General features: G+C 64.8%; 2 protein-coding genes across 2 annotated transcripts; one reads left to right on the top strand and one right to left on the bottom strand.

Moving 5' to 3' along the window:
* The first annotated feature begins 7 nt into the window (after positions 1–7).
* CAMK2N2 (calcium/calmodulin dependent protein kinase II inhibitor 2) lies at positions 8–2,028 on the top strand. The gene is made up of 2 exons (XM_006017111.3): positions 8–206; positions 587–2,028. Exons 1-2 carry the CDS (start codon positions 41–43, stop codon positions 655–657), a joined length of 237 nt encoding a protein of 78 aa, XP_006017173.1. The 5' UTR covers positions 8–40; the 3' UTR covers positions 658–2,028.
* Positions 2,029–8,146: 6,118 nt separating this feature from the next.
* On the bottom strand, positions 8,147–15,025 carry EEF1AKMT4 (EEF1A lysine methyltransferase 4; the record flags this gene model as incomplete). The annotated part of the gene is made up of 2 exons (XM_025195902.1): positions 8,147–8,614; positions 14,720–15,025. Coding segments are annotated over 2 exons (600 nt in total), but the record flags the coding sequence as incomplete, so codon positions are not given.
* Positions 15,026–17,269: the final 2,244 nt, after the last annotated feature.

The raw sequence follows: 17,269 nt of genomic DNA, 5'->3' as shown, positions 1-17,269 counted from the left end.
CGCCGCTCCGCTCCGCTCCGCTCCGCTCCGCTCCGCAGCCATGTCCGAGATCCTGCCCTACAGCGAGGAGAAGGTCCGCTACGGCGCGGACGCCGAGGTCAGCGAGATCTCCTTCAGCTGCCGCCTGCAGGACACCAACTCCTTCTTCGCCGGCAACCAGGCCAAGCGGCCCCCCAAGCTGGGCCAGATCGGCCGGGCCAAGCGAGGTAAAGCCCCCTCGGGGGCTGCCCCCGCCCCCCGCCTCCGGCTCCTGCCGCAGAGGGACGGGGGTCTCCGTCTCCGGGCCCCCGGCACAGCCCCCTTACCCCCCACCCGGGCACTGTGCACCCCCCTCCCAGCCTGGACACACACCCCCAGCCCAGGTGCAGCCCCCCCATCCTGGGCACAGCCCCCAGCCCGGGCTCGCTCCCTGCCTGGTGCTCCCCTGGCATGGCCCGTGCCCGCGAGTGGGCTCCTCCGGCCGCCGCCGGCTCCAGAGACCGCGCAGAGGCTCGGAGCGGGCCCGGCCCAGCGGTGCCAGCCCCGGGGGTGGAGGGTGCCCGCGTGCCCCGCAGCCCCCTGACCACCCTCTTGTGCCTCCCCGCAGTGGTGATCGAGGACGATAGAATAGACGAGGTGCTGAAGGGCATGACGGACAAGTCGCCGGCGGGGGTATAAGCCGGCGGGCGGGCGCCTGCACCCAGCGGCAGACTCTGATCCGGGTTTAAGCACTTTGGGCTGTGCATGTCTGGTGGACTGTGGAGCGAGGGAAGCGAAGGCGAGGCGACGAGGCTGCTGGCAACACCACTTCCACCCCCCCCCCGCCCCCGGCCGAGGCGGCGGCCGCTGGGGCCATCTCACCCTCCTCCGCACCCGACCGAGAGCAAAGGGACCTTGGCACCCGCCTGTGCCCGCCGCTCCTGCCCGCGGCCGGGGAGCTGTCCGTGCCGGCGGTGCCCTCGGCTGGGGGCTGTCCTCTTCAGCACCAGCCCAGCCTTGGCAGGGAGCTCCCCGCTCCCCACCACCCCTCCTGCCCCGGCTCCCCCCCACCCCAGCCCCGCTCCCTTGCCTAGGCTGACTCCATGCCACGCTGCCAAGGTGCTGTCTCCCTGGGAGCTCGGAGCCCCGGGGCCCCCGGCGCGCTGTTGAAGAGGTCTCCTCTAGCGATGATGCACTTTACACCCCTCTCTCTGTCTCTCCGGGTGGCTGTGGGACACCTGCACACACACACATCCCTCTCAACGCTCCGGTGAGTGCCATCACCCCCCTCCCCCCAGCCCTCCATCCATCTCAGCCCCCCTCCACCCCATCCCCCGACCCCATCCAGTTTGCAAGATACCAGCAGATGGGAAGCAAATGTGAAGCCAGCAGGGCGGAAAGGAAGGCAGAGGGACTCTTCTATATAAGACAGTGATTGTCTTTTTGCTGTCGAGAGACATTTTTGCTCCATCTTTTTTGCATGAGCTTCCTGGTCTGGTGCCACGTCTCGGTGCCACTAGTCATCTCACTACGGCTCACTTCTTTTTAAACAGAACTCCTCATATTTGTATTTTTATATCCGAATCTTTGTTAACAATGATCTGCTCCGTGTCCAAATACTGCATCAAAGATGGTTCCTATTTTTTTTTTCCATGAGAGGAAGGAAAGAGATGCGCTCCCAAAGGTGTCTAGAGCGGAGATCCACCGGGGCCGTCAGAAAACGGCCCATTTCTCTCCAATGCCAGAGCGGGATCGGACGGGACTTCTTGAATGTGTTTAGGGTTTTGCACACAAATTAAATGTATTTAAGATTCCTATACTGTGACCCAGGGCTTGGCCCTCGCAGGAACCCAGCTACAAAAGGGTTGAGCTGACGGGCTTGGGCACTGCTGCCCCTTTTTGGGGAGAGGGGGTTCAGAGTCGGTGTTTTTAATTTTGGACCTTCATTTCCTTTTGCTTTTTTTTTTTTTTTTCCAAGAGCTTCTCCGGGTCCGACGTGCATGAGAACCTGTCCTCTTTTCAACATTATACGGTGTCATTTTATGAAGATGAAGCAAAAAAAAAAAAAAATCAGAAAAAAAAATGCCATGACATTCTGAGAATGATCCATTGTAAATTTTAATGCCATTTTTCACTGTATTGGTGAACAAAACTTGATGAATAAATACATACATGTACCGAGCAGAGGCAGCCAGCTTGGGCTTTCTTCCCTATCCAGAGCAGTTGAAAGGGGCTGGATCCAACCCCTGGTGCAGGAAAGGAGGCTGCCCATGGGGTTTGCACCAGGACAGTTTGCTCTGGGGCAATTGTTGGGCTTTACCACCTTCTCCAGGGCCCGGAGCCCCAGAGAGGCATGGTGGGTCTTTGTTCTCCTGGCAGTGGCCCTGTCCCTGTTGGAGGTGACTGCATTGCTGGGAGCTGGAGCAGGCGGGTGAATCCCTGGGCTCCACGGCGGGGGCTCCAGACCCGGGTCCCTGCAGGTTCCCTGGCAGGGGGAGGGAGGGACCAGCTGACCTAGTTCTTGCTTTAGACGGGAATGAGGCAGCGGAGCCAGTTGTTCACGGTAAATACGCTAGCGGGGCCTCTTGGTGGAGGGGCCCCTGCCCCCCTGGGAGGAGGGAGCGACGTGGCAGGCAGCAGGGGGAGACAGCAGTCCTGCAGGCCCATGGTGGCATCGGGGGGGGGGCTCCGCAGCTCTGTGCCTGCAGCTGGACAGAGGGGGCTGGCAGGAAGGGGCATCCAAGGACACTGGGGGGTCACAAGCAGTCTTCCCCTCCTTTGGACACAGGCCAGCCCTGAGCCCTACATGGAGTGGGGGGCACTGGAGAGACACCCGTGGCACTGGCAGGGGCTGGGAGGGGGGTTATTTCCCCTTTTGCAGCCCTTGGGGGTCAGCCCCTCCCTCCCGCTCCAGGCCTTGGCCTTCATTCATGCTTCTCCCCATCAATTGACTTTGCCGGACCAGGAAGGAGTGGGAACCGCAATCCCCAGCTACAGGCTTCCCCGCTGGCACAGACAGACACACGGGCATGGAGCGGCCCTGCTCCTGGGCCAGGCACATGAATCCATGGCAGCGGTGCCCACACCTGGTGAGGGATGCCCCCAGACCTGTACGTGCAGAGCCTTGCATACACGTGCATCTGCACAGAGAGCAAGGGTCACGGGCAGACCCGCAAAGGCATGGAAGTGCATGAGTGTGCACACACAAACCCCCCTCCCCCTGCCCTGGATCTCTGCCTGAGCTGCCACCCCACCCCACCCCACTCCCAGAGGTGCTCTGGGTGTCCATGGCCATGTCCTGGTGAGCTCCCTGCAGCTTGGCATCTCTGTGCCTGCGGCAAATCCTCCAGCAGAGCAAGGTGGGGAGCCTGTGGGCACAGCACGGATCCCCACGGCCCCCCACCTCCTCTTCGGCCTGTGCCCTCACCTTCCCAATGCTGCGTGCATGGCTGCAGGAGAGCTGAAGCCAGCCTGGGCTCTCGGCACCAGGTGGAGCTGGCAGGAGTAGAGCCACCTTCATGACAGAAGAGCCAGGCCCCCTTCCAGACCTCTGCATGGAGATGGCAGCCGGGATCCCCTGGGATCCCAGCCCCTCTGCAAGGCCTCTGAGCAGGGACCACCCAGACTCCCTCCCAGCCTCTGCAGCAGGCGGAGAATGGGGACCCTGCCACCATCCACCCCTTTTGGGCCCCCTCCAGATCCATCCCCATGCCCAACCTCCCTGGGATTGCAGGCTGGAGCTCGGAGCTCAGGAAAGCCCCGCGTCTGCCCCTCACCACAAGGCACCAGCTGAAGGCTGTCTCCTTGGCCCAACCTTGTGGGCAGGGGAAAGCCAGGTCAGCTCTGCAGCAGAGCTGGGTGCTGGGGCTGCCTTCCTTCCTGCTACACAGCGGAGGGCTGGGAGCAGAGGCCTCAGGCTGGTGCAATGGCCTATCACACCCCTACAGGCAGGGGGGCAGGGAGGAAACACCCCCAGGAGGGGGGGCTACAACCAGGGCCACGGGGCAGCTCCAGTACACAAATGCCCCCCAACCAGGGTGCAAAGGCCTGCCAAGCTCCCAGCACCAGCGCAGGGTCCAAGCGGGGACTGGTGCAGAGCTGTGGCTAGGGCACAAGGTAACAGGACTCCCTGCTCCAGCCCCATGAGCCCGGCTCAGATCGGGGGGGCCTTCACCCCAGACAGCTCCAAGTCAGTCACCAGGAACACAGCCCCGGCCTCAGGGACACAGGACAGCGCGGATGCAGCTGGGAACGTGCCAGACAAGCCTGGGGCATCCTGAGATCAACTGCTGGAGCAGACATGCCCTGGAAAGAAGGAGGGTGAGGGGGGACTCAGCCCCTCCCTTGCCTTGTTCTGCCAGACTCACAGCACGGGCCAGGCAAGCAGGGGCCGGAGTGGCTCCCTGGTGGGCTGCCGAGCAGAGCCCGGTGGAAGCAGCACACAAGGGAAGGGCGCCTTGTAGGCTGGGCCTTTCCCCAAGGACCCCAAAAGAGATCACACAGATCACAGCGGGTACCTGGGTAGGGGCTGAGGCCCTTGAAGGGCCTGGGGCTTGTTCCAAAGCCAAGACTGGCAGCAATCGGGCATGCAGCTCCCAGGGGAGGGCTCGAGGGTGATCCCAGTGTGGCCTTGTCTTCTCCAGCCACAAGCCCCTGCACCAGCCGTGGGGGCTGCTCTTGGCACAGGTCTCTGCAGCTCCTAGGTGGAAGCTGCGATGGCTTCCACCGCAGGGAAGCGGTCACAAGCAGCACCAGCCCTGCAGCTGGAGAGGAGAGGAGTTGGCCCAACACGGCTGCTCCAGGGTTGAGGCCACTCAGCACTGCTGGATGGAAACAGCCAGGTTAGTGAACCCTCCTCCGGGGCAGATCACTGTAGCAAGAGCCTGGCCAGGCACTGCTGCCCGAGACCCCCTGCTGGAAGAGGACTCCTGTCCTACCAGGGCCCATGGCTGCCTGGCCCTGGGGAAACTGGGCAAGGGCACTCTGCAGACACTGCCCTGCCAGGCCAGGCTAGGTGCTGGGAAGCTGGTGAGAATGGCACCTGGGAAAAAAGCTCCCAACAGGAGGCTCTTTTGGGCTGTGGAGCTGCCTGCCTGGGGCATGACAGGAGTGGGCAGGGCGGGGACAGCCCCCACACACCCACAGGGGTCCTGGCTGCCCAAGGGTCCCTGGGAACCCATCACAGTCAAGCCACGGCTCTGCCCCCCTCTCTGTCCTGTGCTAGGCCCAAGCAGGCAGCCTACTTCCCTCCCAGCTTGAGAGCACCCGTCTCCTCTCTCCTCCCACCCATGATGCCAGCTCAGGGGTTCACCCTGCTTTTGCATGGGGCCCAGTGGACAGTTGGTAGTGCCTGTACTGCCCCACCCCAAGGGGCTCTTCCCTCCCACATGGCCCTAGACAGTAGCCCCATACCGAGGCATGTGGCACTGCCAGGCCTCACCCCCATCTCCCTGCCAGTGCCACGAGCAGAGGGCTGCCTGCCTCAGCTCCTGTGCCATCAGGTCTGACACAGGCAGGGGCTCTTCAGGCATTACTGGTGGGCAGGAGGGGGACTCTCCATGCTGGGCTCCCTGGGCTGGCAGGTGGTGTCACCCAGGCCGGCAGGGCTGGGATGAGAGCTGACCCGTGCCCAGCAGCCCCCTTCTGCTCGGGGGACTCCAGCTTCATAGCCTACAGCTGCTAGGGAGCCCTGCCCTATGACAGCGGTGAGGGAGGCACTGTGACATGCCCACAAGTTTTGCACACACTAGAGGGGCACCAAAGGCTGTCGGCTTCTGGGGAAGGGCACTGGGGTGCCCATGTACAGCCCTGAGCACAGCAGGGCCCCGACCCCTGCCCAGACCATCTACCCCCCAGCCTGAGGCTGTGGCAGTGCCCAAGTGCCTACCACCCTGTCTCCATCCCATCTGGTGCCTGGGGCTGGAGGGGAATTGTGTCTGCCCAGCAATGGCTTCCAAGGGGTAAGAGCCAGAAAAGCCTCGACCCCTGGGCCAGGGAAGCTGCAGCCATGAGCCCTGCACCAAGCAAAGGCCCAGCCTGGCAGCTGGGGTGGGGGTGGCTCATCCTGGCAGGGATGTGGGCATGGGGTCTGGGTGGCCCAGCCTGGCAGGGCTGTGGGCACAGGGTCTGGGTGGCTCAGCCTGGCAGGGCTGCGGGCACAGGGTCTGGGTGGCTCAGCCTGGCAGGAATGTGGGCACAGGGTCTGGGTGGCTCAGCCTGGCAGGGCTGCGGGCACAGGGTCTGGGTGGCTCAGCCTGGCAGGAATGTGGGCACAGGGTCTGGGTGGCTCAGCCTGGCAGGGCTGCGGGCACAGGGTCTGGGTGGCTCAGCCTGGCAGGAATGTGGGCACAGGGTCTGGGTGGCTCAGCCTGGCAGGGCTGCGGGCACAGGGTCTGGGTGGCTCAGCCTGGCAGGAATGTGGGCACAGGGTCTGGGTGGCTCAGCCTCTGTGCCTGCGTGTGTGTATGCGCGTGTGTAACTGTGCGTGTGCATGTGTGCCCGCGCGTGGGTGTGCGTGCATGTGTAGGTGTGCGCGCGTGCACAGGCGTGCATTTGCACACTGTGTGCATGTTCGGGTGTGCACACGCTCGTGTGCGTGCGTGTGCATGCATGTCTGTGCACACGTGTATATGTGAGCGTGCTTGCGTGCGTGTGAGCCACGGCGGGAGCCAGCCAGCGTGTCTTGGAGCTGGCGCTGCCCCGGCGTGCTCCCAGCTCCGTGGGCGCCCTGCATGGTGGCCCCGGTCCTGGCCCCCGGGCAGCAGAGCCAGGAGCACGCAGGGGCAGATGGGGGTGCGGGTCCTGCTTTGCCCAGGGGCTTGGGGGCAGAGAAGTGGGGCTGCGGGGCTGCCACGTTTCCGTGCACACCCCGGGCACCCCAGCCCCGTTTTCCCTGTGTTAGGAAAAGCCCCCCTCCGTTGAGCTGCACAGGTGCAGGCCTGCATGTGCGGGTGCTGACTGGGCCACCTGGAGGGCGCCAGACAGGGGAGCGCATTGATCCAGCCGGAGGGGGGGATGGCCCAAGCCCCCGGGGCCAGGTTGGGTCTGGGTCTGGGTCTGGCTCAGGTCAGGAGAGGGGTTCCAGCCTCTGGGACAGCAGGACCCCTCCCAGTGGGTGCCCACCGGACCAGCCTCTCCTTGACCTGGCCCAGCTCTCCCCCTGCTGCAGGGGTGCTGGAAACGGGTGGAGGGGATCTGTGGAGGGGCTGGTGCTGGCCCCCTCCGTGCCCTGCCAGACCAGGCCAGACTGAGGCCAGGGCTGCCCCACACTGCTGCGGGAGGCCTGTGAGCAGCTGCAGGGCAGGCTCCTGCCCCTCCCCTGCGTGCAGGATAGATGGAGGGAATGAATGATTCAGGGATGCTCTGGCAGCTTCATTACCAGCCACCTAGTGCAGGGGCCTGGCGAGACTCCAGCAAGGCTCAGCTGAGGGTGGCAGCAGGCGGGGACAAACCAAGGCACTGGGCTGGGAGCTCACTGGAGACCAGAGCCCCTGGCAAAGCTGGAGCTGGTGCCTACTGGTGCCCCACAGAGCCTGCATGTTGGGCAATGCTCTTGGCAGCAAGGCCAGGGCCAGAGGCTGCAGGCTCTGGTGCCACCCCCAGTGTCGAGCTGGGCACTCGGGGCAACCGTAGGGGTCTCACAAAATGGGGCTGTGCTCTCCTGACCTAGAGGCAGCCTTGCCAGTCCTGGCATCTGCCCACCCCAGCCCAGGCTCTGGGCTCCCTTCTGACCCCCTCTGACTGCAGAGGCCCCCTACCAGCCCCAGGAAAGAGGGATCGTGGGGGTGCTCTGCTACCTACCTCTCTGCCCCCAACCCAGGGCTCCAGCCAGCCCAGCCTTCACCTGTCCACACCCTGATGTCACGTGGACTGGCTGAATCCAAGCACGGCTCCGGGCTACTCATAGATTTCATACCAGATCCCACCTGACCTCATAGCACACAGGCAGAGCTCAGCCTGGGCCTGGCAGGAACAGCCAGGCTGCAGCCACTTTACCCCAGAGAGCTGTGCCCCGGGCCCCAGGGCAGCCCAACAGGCCAGACCTCCATGGGAGGAGCCTGGGAGCCCAGGTTGGGGTGGGCAAGGGGACACAGGGACCTTTCAGAAACTGGAGTGAGAAAGCCCCAGCAACAAAGACCACCCCCCCACACCACATCCATCCGCAGCAGGACACAGGGTCAAGCTGGGGGACGTCAGAAAAGAAACCTGCTTTATTGAGCTGGCTGCAAAGTCCAACCCCAAACCAGGGTCCCAGTGGGCACTGGGCTCCAGTGACAGGCAAGGCACAGAGGTGGGGCCAGGCTCTGGCCCATGGCACATGGTCTGGCAGCTGCAGTCAGCCCTGTGGACACAGCTCCTTGCCTCACAGCTCGATGGCGTAGAGGAAGTCCTCAGTGTCAGCCATGGGGCTGGGTGGCAGCTGAGGTGGCCCGGTGGGGCAGGGAGGTTCGTGGAGGCTGCGGCCCAGTGCCAGGTCAGCGGGCGCCAGGGCCTGACCCTTGACCATGGTGTAGAGGAAGTAGTGGAAGGCGGTGCCATAGGTCTCATGGCGCAGGGACCAGCCGTAGGCCGGCTGTGCGTAGTGCGGCTTCCGGAAGTGTGGCTGCGCAAAGCTGATGGACACGAAGCGCCCACCGGGCCGCAGCACCCGGCTCACCTGCAAGGGGAAGCAAGACCATGACTGCCTGGCCCCGGCTGCTGGACCCCAGAGCCCCCGGGCCATGCCCACCCCTGCTCCGAGGCTTCCCAGACTGGTGACCTATTGGGCTGCTTCCCACCTTCCCCCAGCCGCCCTGCTTGCAGCCAGTCATCCTCAGCCCAAGCTCTACAAGCCACCAGGAAACCAGGGCTGGGGGTACAGCCACTTGCTCCATCAAGTCACACCAAGGCTGCAGCCCCTGGAGCCCAATCCCACAGGCAGGGCAGGCATCGCTCCATGACTCCTACATGCAAGCCAGAAACACCTCAGGGGGGAAGGAGGGGCCCATTCCCCTGGCTTCTCCCCCACTCCCAGCCCCAGTGCCAGGTCCCTCCACCCCAGCCCTCCAGCCTGGGCCCAGGCTGTTTGAGGCAGGGAGGACTCGACCCTTTTAATCATCCTCCCCTGGCTGGAACTAAGCTCCCACTAATAGGATGGAAAAGAACATCAATTTTCCTGCCTGGCTTTGCCCAATGTCAGAGGCAGCGGCGGGCAGCACCGGCGTGCTCAGCATGCTAAGGGGCACGGGGCGGAGCAGAGTGGAGCAGGCAGAGCCCCCCCACACCGCGTCGCACCGCACCGTGCTGCCGGCTGGGGACTCCCCCGCACTCGCTGCCCCGGCCCCTGGCAGGCAGGGAGAGCAGGGGGGGCTGGATGCCCTTCGGTGCTCATGACTCACGGCCTGGCAGGAGCAGCTGCAGAGCTGCGGGGGGGAGGGGAGCAGGGGGCTCTGCAGCAGGCGGGGGCGGCAGAGACAGCAGAGCTCCAGCAGCGCCCCCATGATCACACAGCCACCCTCGCCCCCCCAGTGCACAGCCAGGCCACCCCCTCCCTATCCGATACAGAGGGGAAGGGAGGGTACGGGGGCCCCAGTGCTGGGACTGGAGCAGAGAGAGGGGGGCAGTGCCGCATTCATGCTCCCAGTGGGGGCATCTGGGGGCTCCCTGGGTGGAAGCCCACCAGGCCGGAAAGTGCCAGGCTCACCCTGCCCCTTGCCCACAGCCCAGGCGCACCCTGCAGCAGCCAGGACCTCTTCCCTTGCACAGGCCTGGAAGCCCCGGCAGGAAAGGGCGCCCGAGCTCTGCCTGGGTCCGTGTCACCTTGGGCTGGTCTCAGGAGCCCCAAGCCCATGTCTCTGCCCCTTGCCAGCATGGATGGAGGTTTTGCAGTCCCTTTCCTCAGCTCCCTGCCTGCACCCTTCCCGCACAACACCACAGCAGGGAGAGGGCAAGTGCTAAGAGTCCAGGAGCCAAAGGCCTGGGATGGAGATGGGAGGAAAGCAAATGCCCTCAGTCCCTGGGCAGGACTATCCAGGGGAGCCCCAGCCCCCCAGCCAGGAATCAGGGCTGGTGCTGGGATCCCCGTGCGAACCGGACGAGGCTGGAGGGAGCCGGGAAGAGGGGCAGGGAACCCTAGCCTGAGGTGCCAAAGGCTGAGGGGTGGCACTTCCTCCAGCCACAGGGAGAAAGGAGCATGGGGTGGGACTGGGCCTGGCACCATGGGCAGGGAGCCCCAGCACCAGGCCCCTGGGAAGCCAAGGGGCCACTACATCAGGGCCCAGAGTCGCCTGCAGGGCAGGGGAAGGGGTCTCCCAAGAGCCCCAGGAAGGAGGGGAGGGGAAGCAGGGTCTGCATTGGCACTGGTCCCCTGCGTGCCCTCCCCCACTTCCACCCCACAAGAGTTGCACCAGGCTCAGGCAGCAGGAAGGCCAGGAGCAGCCACAACCCATGAGGCAGAGTGGGGAGAGGGCACCCAGGGGGATACCTACTGCTGCAGGGATCCCACGAGACCCCAACCAGGCCTTCATCGCCCCTCAGCAGAGCTCTCCACAATCCACCGGGGAAGCAGCCGTGGGGCTAGTGCCTAGGAGCCAGGGGCTGAGCACAACAGGCAGAGATGAGCCAAGAGCCACAGAGCTGGGCTGGGCTGGGCCAGGGCCCCACAGCCGTTCTCCCCAAGCTCCCCTCCCCTCCTGCCAGCCCCAGAGAGCTGATGCCTGGGGCCTGCACAGACACCACCACACCCTGACCCAGAGCCCAGCTGCCAGGCCAGGGACAGGAACAGAAACAGGCTGGTGGGGGCTGCGGGAGCACAAAAGACCCTGTGCCAGGAGAGTGGCATGTGCCCCAGCAAGCACTGGGTGTGAGTCGGTGCTGGTGCGTACATGCCCAGCTCTGTGCCCACTGCTACCCCCAGTGCCCAGCTAGCAGCTTGTGTGCACACCACCCCCATCCCTCTCAAGAGGGGCTGAGGCAGCTGGTCACACCCACGAAGTAGGTAGCCAGGTGCTGGCAGGGAGGTTTGGCACTGACATGTAGCAGACACTGAGATGGGCTCCCAGGCCGAGATGGGGCAGAGCCCTGTGGACTTGGGGTGGTGGGGGCAGTGCCCAGCTTAGGAACATGCTCCCCCAAAAGCCAGGAAGAAAAGAGACCTCCCCTGGGTCCCAGCTCCCCTGCTTCAAAGTCTTCTTGGCCTCAGCTCCCCCAGGACGCACCTCCCCAGAGCAGCAGTGCCGCAGCCAGGCCGAGCCCCCCGTCAACCAGACCGCGGAGCTGGAAGGAGCCAAGCCTGGACCTGACAGCACAGAAAGGGGAATGACCCCAGCAATCCCAGGGCTCCACGTAACTGTCCTGGGGGCAGACACAGTTCCACAAGGTGACGGCAGGGCAGGGACAAACCAGACACAGGCAGCAAGGCAGGGGGCTGGTACTCTTGGTCTCCTGAACATCAGCTGAGGAGTGGGGGCCCTGCAAAGACATGGGGAAGGTCCCATCCCATTGGGGGGAGATGCCAGGAGGGAGAAGTTGGAGGAGCACAGGGTGGGGGGCAGGAGTGGACAAGAGAGACCATGGGGAGGAACAGTGAAGGGGGAGGGTTTGCAACAGGCTATGGCTGCGCTTGCCAAGGCCTCCCCCTCACCTCACAGGGCTGGGAGGGACTGGTGCTGGGCTGGACAGACCCTGCCTGGGCTTCCTCACTCAGGGAGGTCCCTGTCCCGCACAAGGCTCCAGCCCTGCAGCAGAGCTGGGGGTTGCGGTCTGGATACTGCTACGCCAGGTTTGAAGGCCAGGGAGCTGGGAGATGCTGGGGACTGCAGGGATCGAGCTGGAGATTAGCAGCTAAATCCCTCCAGCTGGGCCAAGAGACAGAGTCAGGCAGCACCTCAGCCAGCGCGGGCAGTGCCACGGGGCAGCAACCACAAGGGCTTGGCAAGGGGGCCCTGGGGCAGCAATATGAGAAACAAATGTAGGGCAGACCCCAGTGCAAGCCCAAGCCCAGACCTGGCAAGAAGAGAATCAGACCAGAAAGAGCCCCTTCACTCTCCCCCCAGTTCCCAGGCAGTGCCTGCAAGCTAACTTTACTGGGCAACAGGGGCACAGGAACCTCCCTGGCCTGTCCTAGCACGCACACAGCCCCACCAGCAGTGCCAGCAGGAACCAAGCAGCAAGCGTGCATCTCCAACCCTCCTGCCCTGCTGCTCCCCACCCCACCCCACCCAGGGGCCCCAGCCCAGCCCCAGCTTGCCTTGCCTGGCTAACGGAAAAGGGATCCCTCTGCCCTCCCAGCCTTTCACACTGCCCCCAGCTGCATCAGACCAAAAGACAGCAGCAAGGCTGTAAAGCCCGGGTGGGGGCTGGGCCTGCTCTTTTATATAGTCAATTCACTTGTGCATCACCAATTCACTGCTGGGCTACTGCTGAGCCTTCGTGGTCTTCTCCAGAAGGAAATGACTGACCCCCTACCGGGCTCCCTGGCACCACTGCTGCTTCCCATCCCTGCAGCACGCACTGGCTGAAGAGCTGACGGATGCTTTGTTCCGTCACCCACCTACGATCTCTCTTCTGGGGTACCAGGGCACCGGGACCTGCCGCCCGCACTCAGCCTTCCCCCAGCTGTCAGCCCGCTGCCCTGCTCCCCGTGGAGATGAGCCCTGGAGCTGGCACCGGGGGCAGCAGGCTGAGCAGTGCCCCCGACCCACGGGAACCAGCCAGCACTGAGACCCCGGCTGTGGTGGCAGAAGGGAAGCAGAGACCACCCTGACCAGGTGAAGGTGTGGAGGGTCCCGAGCGACACGGCTGAGCTCTCAGCCGCAGGGCCGCGGGACCCGGGCATCAGCCCCTGGTGCAAGGATGTCTGGTCTGGGGCGGAGAGGAGGGCAGTAGCAGAGCCGAGCTGGATGAGACTGGGGTGAGAGGACCCCACCGGGGACGGACTGCGGCCCATGAAGAGCCCAGCTCAAAGCAGGGGCAGGGAGGAGGGAAACCAGCAGCAGCAGGAGGGGGGGGGCCTGCCGCCAGCCAGGGAGCACCCGGCACATGGCAGCCCAGCCCAGCCCCCACCCCACCTGATCTCACTCCAGCGCCGGCTGCTGTGGTCGCATCTCCCCCCTCATGCCAATTAATAAGGGCCTGGAGGCATTACCCATCCCCATGGTAACGTCACTGCCTAGTCAATACTGACGAGGGTTTCCATGGCAACCGGGGAGAGCGAGCCGGGCAGATCTCCCTCAACAACGGGGTCCCCAGCTAATGAGAGCGAGTGGGGGCTGGCTGGCTTCCGGCACCGGGTGCTGCCTGGGGGCAGGGCACAGCCGCTCACCCCGTGGGGCGCGGTCCCCACTGCCCTGCCCTGCCGCTGCCCAGTCCAACCCAGGCCCTGGGGCCCTGCCAAAGCTGGGGCCACCCCCACCCCCCAACCCAAAGCCATGAGACTGAGCCCAACACCCCCACAAGACAGGACAACAACACATGAACCCCTGGGCGAGACAGACTGTGGGGCTGGGCACTCCTCCAGCGCCCCTGCCCCATGGAGAACCAGCAAGGGGGTGGGCATCAGCAGGGGGCAGTGCCTAGCCAAGGTCACTGCAGCCAGGGCAGGGGCCCAGCCTGGGCCCTCACCCCGCTCAGGTCCCCCAGCTACCCGGGGAAGGATCCTGGCCATGCATGGCCCCGGTGGCCCCCCAGCTCCGCCCCAGCCTTGAGCCAAGGGCTGAACCCCAGCATGCAGCCAGCGCTCCCCCTGCCCCACCCCAGGCTTCCCCGGTGCCCCCCGCCCCAGCAGGCAGGCGTGAGATGCTGCAGACCTGTCACCATGGCAACCCCAATGAGTCAGGCTGCAGGGATGGGCGATGACAGGGACCAGGAATTTCACACCTTCCCCTGCAGAAACTGCAGCATTGGGGAGCTGGACCTGTGGGCATGGGGAGGGGCAGCACTGCCAGGCCCCCTCGCTGCCAACCTGCAGCCCCAGCATTGCTCTCTGACACATGGATGTGCTCACGGCCTTCAATCCAGCACACTGCCCCCTGCCATGCTCCCCACACCCAGCTGTGACCCCCTCCCATCACCACCCATAACCTCCCTCCCACCACACCTGTCATTTGCCTCCCTGGCCTGGCCTAACATGGCTGGGACTCCCTGGCTGTGGCTCAGGGTGAAAGGGGAGATGACAGTGACTCCCCTTCCCAGGAGATGTGAGGCCCAGCCTCAGACGTGAGGGCTCGCACAGGCTGCGGGTGTTGCATCTGGTCCCAGACCTTGCTGTTCAGCTGAAGCACCCCCCCAGGAACCCAGTGGGCAGTGAGCAACTGGGGTTGCCCCTCACCCCCTTTAGAGGCAGGGGGGACGCTGCAGAGGCTGGAAGAGACGCAGTAGCTATTACCAGCCCCTGCAAGGGGAGGCCAAGAAAGGAAGCCAGGAGAGGGGCCCTCAGGGATACTGAGCCCCAGGCCCAAGGCAGGCTGGGTGGCCCCCCACTGCTGACTGCCAATGGCTTCCAAGGGGCTGGAGTGAGCCCAGCCTGCCACGGCCATGTCTGGAGGAGCTGCCACAGACACCCAGCCTATTATAACCTAGCCCGACTGCACCCAGGCCTCCTCCAGCCATGATATGCAAGGCCTGTTTCTATAAGGGCACCAACTGCCCACCGCAGCCCAGCCCAGGGAGCTGCACCAAGGCCCCCAGAGGTTGGCATCTAGTCCCTATGGCGCCCTCACCCCTGGTGAGACACCAGCACCGTCCTGGGGCAGCTATGCCCAGCACGAAGCCCTGACCCACGCACCTCGCTCAGCACTCGGTCCAGCAGGGCTGTGGCCTGGGGCGACACGTGCCAGGGGTCAGCCTCACCCGCCACCATGGCATCTAGCACGCCCTTCTCCAGCACCACGTCAAAGCTGCCATCGGGGAAGCGCAGGTCACGGGCATCCATGACAGCCCAGTGCAGGCCGGGGCAGTGGGTGTAGCGGGCACGCATGGCTTCGATGCACACGGCCGAGTAGTCGATGCTGGTGATGTCCGTGTAGCCCAGCTGGAAGAGGTCATAGCTCAGCGTGCTGCTGCCACAACCTGCAGGGGGATGGGACAGCCAGGGTCAACCCTACCCTGGGCCATGGTGCCGCTCCATGAACCCCCTAAGTGAGCGCAAGACAGGGGCAGTGCCTAGCAGCCAGGAGCACAGGGTGCCCTAGCTGGTCCACCCCAGCACACGCAGGTTGCCTGCAGGCACGGATCCCTAGAGGGACCAGCTACCCCAGACAGCCATTAACTCTGAAGCCTACAGAGGACAACTCAATGCAGCAACACGTATTACAGTGCTGGGCACTGCAGCAGGCAGATTTAGCTACTGCACCCTTCCCAGGACATGGGGACAGCAAACCTGGAGCTCTAGCCTCAGGCAGATATTTGCACCCCCCCAGCACCATACAAGCTATTACCCCCCTACCCCTCCGCCCCACTCCAGGGGCCTGCTAAGGAGCAGGACATCATATATCTGATGCAAGGACAGAGCAGCTATCCAAGAGGAAGGCACCTCTTATAGTCCCAGCAAGCGAAGCCACCTCCCCCGTCCCATTCACGGCAAGCGGCAGGCACAGGGACCTGCCCTCACCCCCTCCCCCTGCTCCAAGGAGAGGAGAGAGATCCCTCCAACAGGGCTTTGGCTCGAAGCCCAACAAGCAGCAGAGAGAGGCAAGTCCCTCCCTTGGCGGTAGCTGTAGTGACCTCTATTTTGACAGGACGTCAGTGCACTCCCTCATGCGGGCATGGCGGAGGGGCTGCGGAAAGAGGGGCATGCTGGATGCTCCCCCCCCCTACCCCCACAGGCTGGGGAGAGGCCGGAGCAGGGAGGGAAGCAGCCTGGGGGGGCCCTGGGGTCATTCCCAGACCAGCACTGCCCCCACCTCACCCAGGATCCAGCCATACTGTGGAGCACCAGGGCTTCCCCAGTCCCATTTGCGCAGCTCTGGGCACCAGGCGCTCGGGGGAGGGAGGGTGCCTACAAGCCGTCAGCAGGTTAGAATTAACTTAATTAGTGACAAAGTGGCTCATAATGAGCAGTTTGAGTAGTCAGTTTTAATTACCTCGCCTGCCTTCATGCTTCATCCTGGTGTCGTGCATGTGGGCACAAGCACTGGTGGGCACATGCACCCCCTCCCCATGGGCAATGGAGCACAGGGATGGGGGCACACATGGAGCGCCAAGGGAGCCCCAGGGACATGGACATAGGCACACGTGTGTGCGGGCAGAGACCCAGGGCTGTGCCTGCCCTGCCGTGGCCCCTGGCCTAGCTCTCGCTGCCCACGGGCAGCTGCCCACCCTCCCTCCCCAGAGGCTTCCCCATGAACCAGCGCTGGATGATGCCCAGGGGAGAGGGACCAGCAGACGCTGCTCTGCCCAGGAGCAAGTCCAACACAGGAGCACGAGGCAAGTCCAACACAGGACGCACCCACTGTAGGCAGCAGGGAGACAGGACCCTGATGCCAGGCCAAGGTACAGGAGGTAGGGCAGCTCCAGGGACAGCCCCGTGCCCCCTGCTCCCCAACCAGGCTACAGCTCCCTGAGCCCTCCCCAGCACAGTGGCTCCAAGGGTCCCCCACACAGGCATGGGGGGAGCAGGGAGGTGTCCATGCCCCCGGCCCTGCCCCGCAGCACATGGGGAGCAGGCCTGGGAGGGCTGCGGCAGGGAAGCGGGCCACTGGCAAGTGAGCAGATGACTGCAGCACGGCACCATCTGGCAGGACTTCGCACACGGGGGAGGGGCGGCCAGGCCTTTGCAGGGGTGGGGGTGCATTAACCCCTCAGGCAGCCCACAGCACGGGGCAGGGGGCTCCCGGCTGAGCCGCCCCCACCCTGGAACAAGGGCACCGAGGGCAGGAGAAAGGCTCACGCAGGGGGCTGCCAGGCACCTCCGCTGGGGCCCCAGAAGTGCCCCCGCCGGCGGCAGCAGGTGATAGCCCTGCCCCAGGGAACACAGCTCCTCCCAGCCCCAGGTCCCCCTCGCTGGCTCCAGGGTAGGATTTGCTGGCCATTAATCACAGATCGCGGGGGGGGGGGGGGCCCCCCCCCCCCCCCCAGGCCCCCACCCCCGCCACGGGCTCCCTGCCCGGGACCCAGGGGAGCAGCGCCTGTGACTGGATTACTGAGCCCGGGCCCAGCGCCGCAGCTCAGCCCGTCCTGGCCCCGCGCCAGGTGGGAGCGCCGCATTGCACCCCCCACCCCGCCAGGCCCCAACGACCGCCACGGGCTCCCTGCCCGGGACCCAGGGGAGCAGCGCCTGTGACTGGAGCGAGGCAGCACCCAGCTGCCCGGGGCGGACCGGCTTGGGGCCTAGGGG

This window comes from Alligator sinensis, unplaced genomic scaffold, assembly GCF_000455745.1.
Source record: "Alligator sinensis unplaced genomic scaffold, ASM45574v1 scaffold301_2, whole genome shotgun sequence".
NCBI classification, from domain to species: Eukaryota; Metazoa; Chordata; order Crocodylia; family Alligatoridae; genus Alligator; species Alligator sinensis.
Note: the sequence above shows the minus strand (reverse complement) of the source record. Positions and strands in the feature narration are given on the sequence as shown.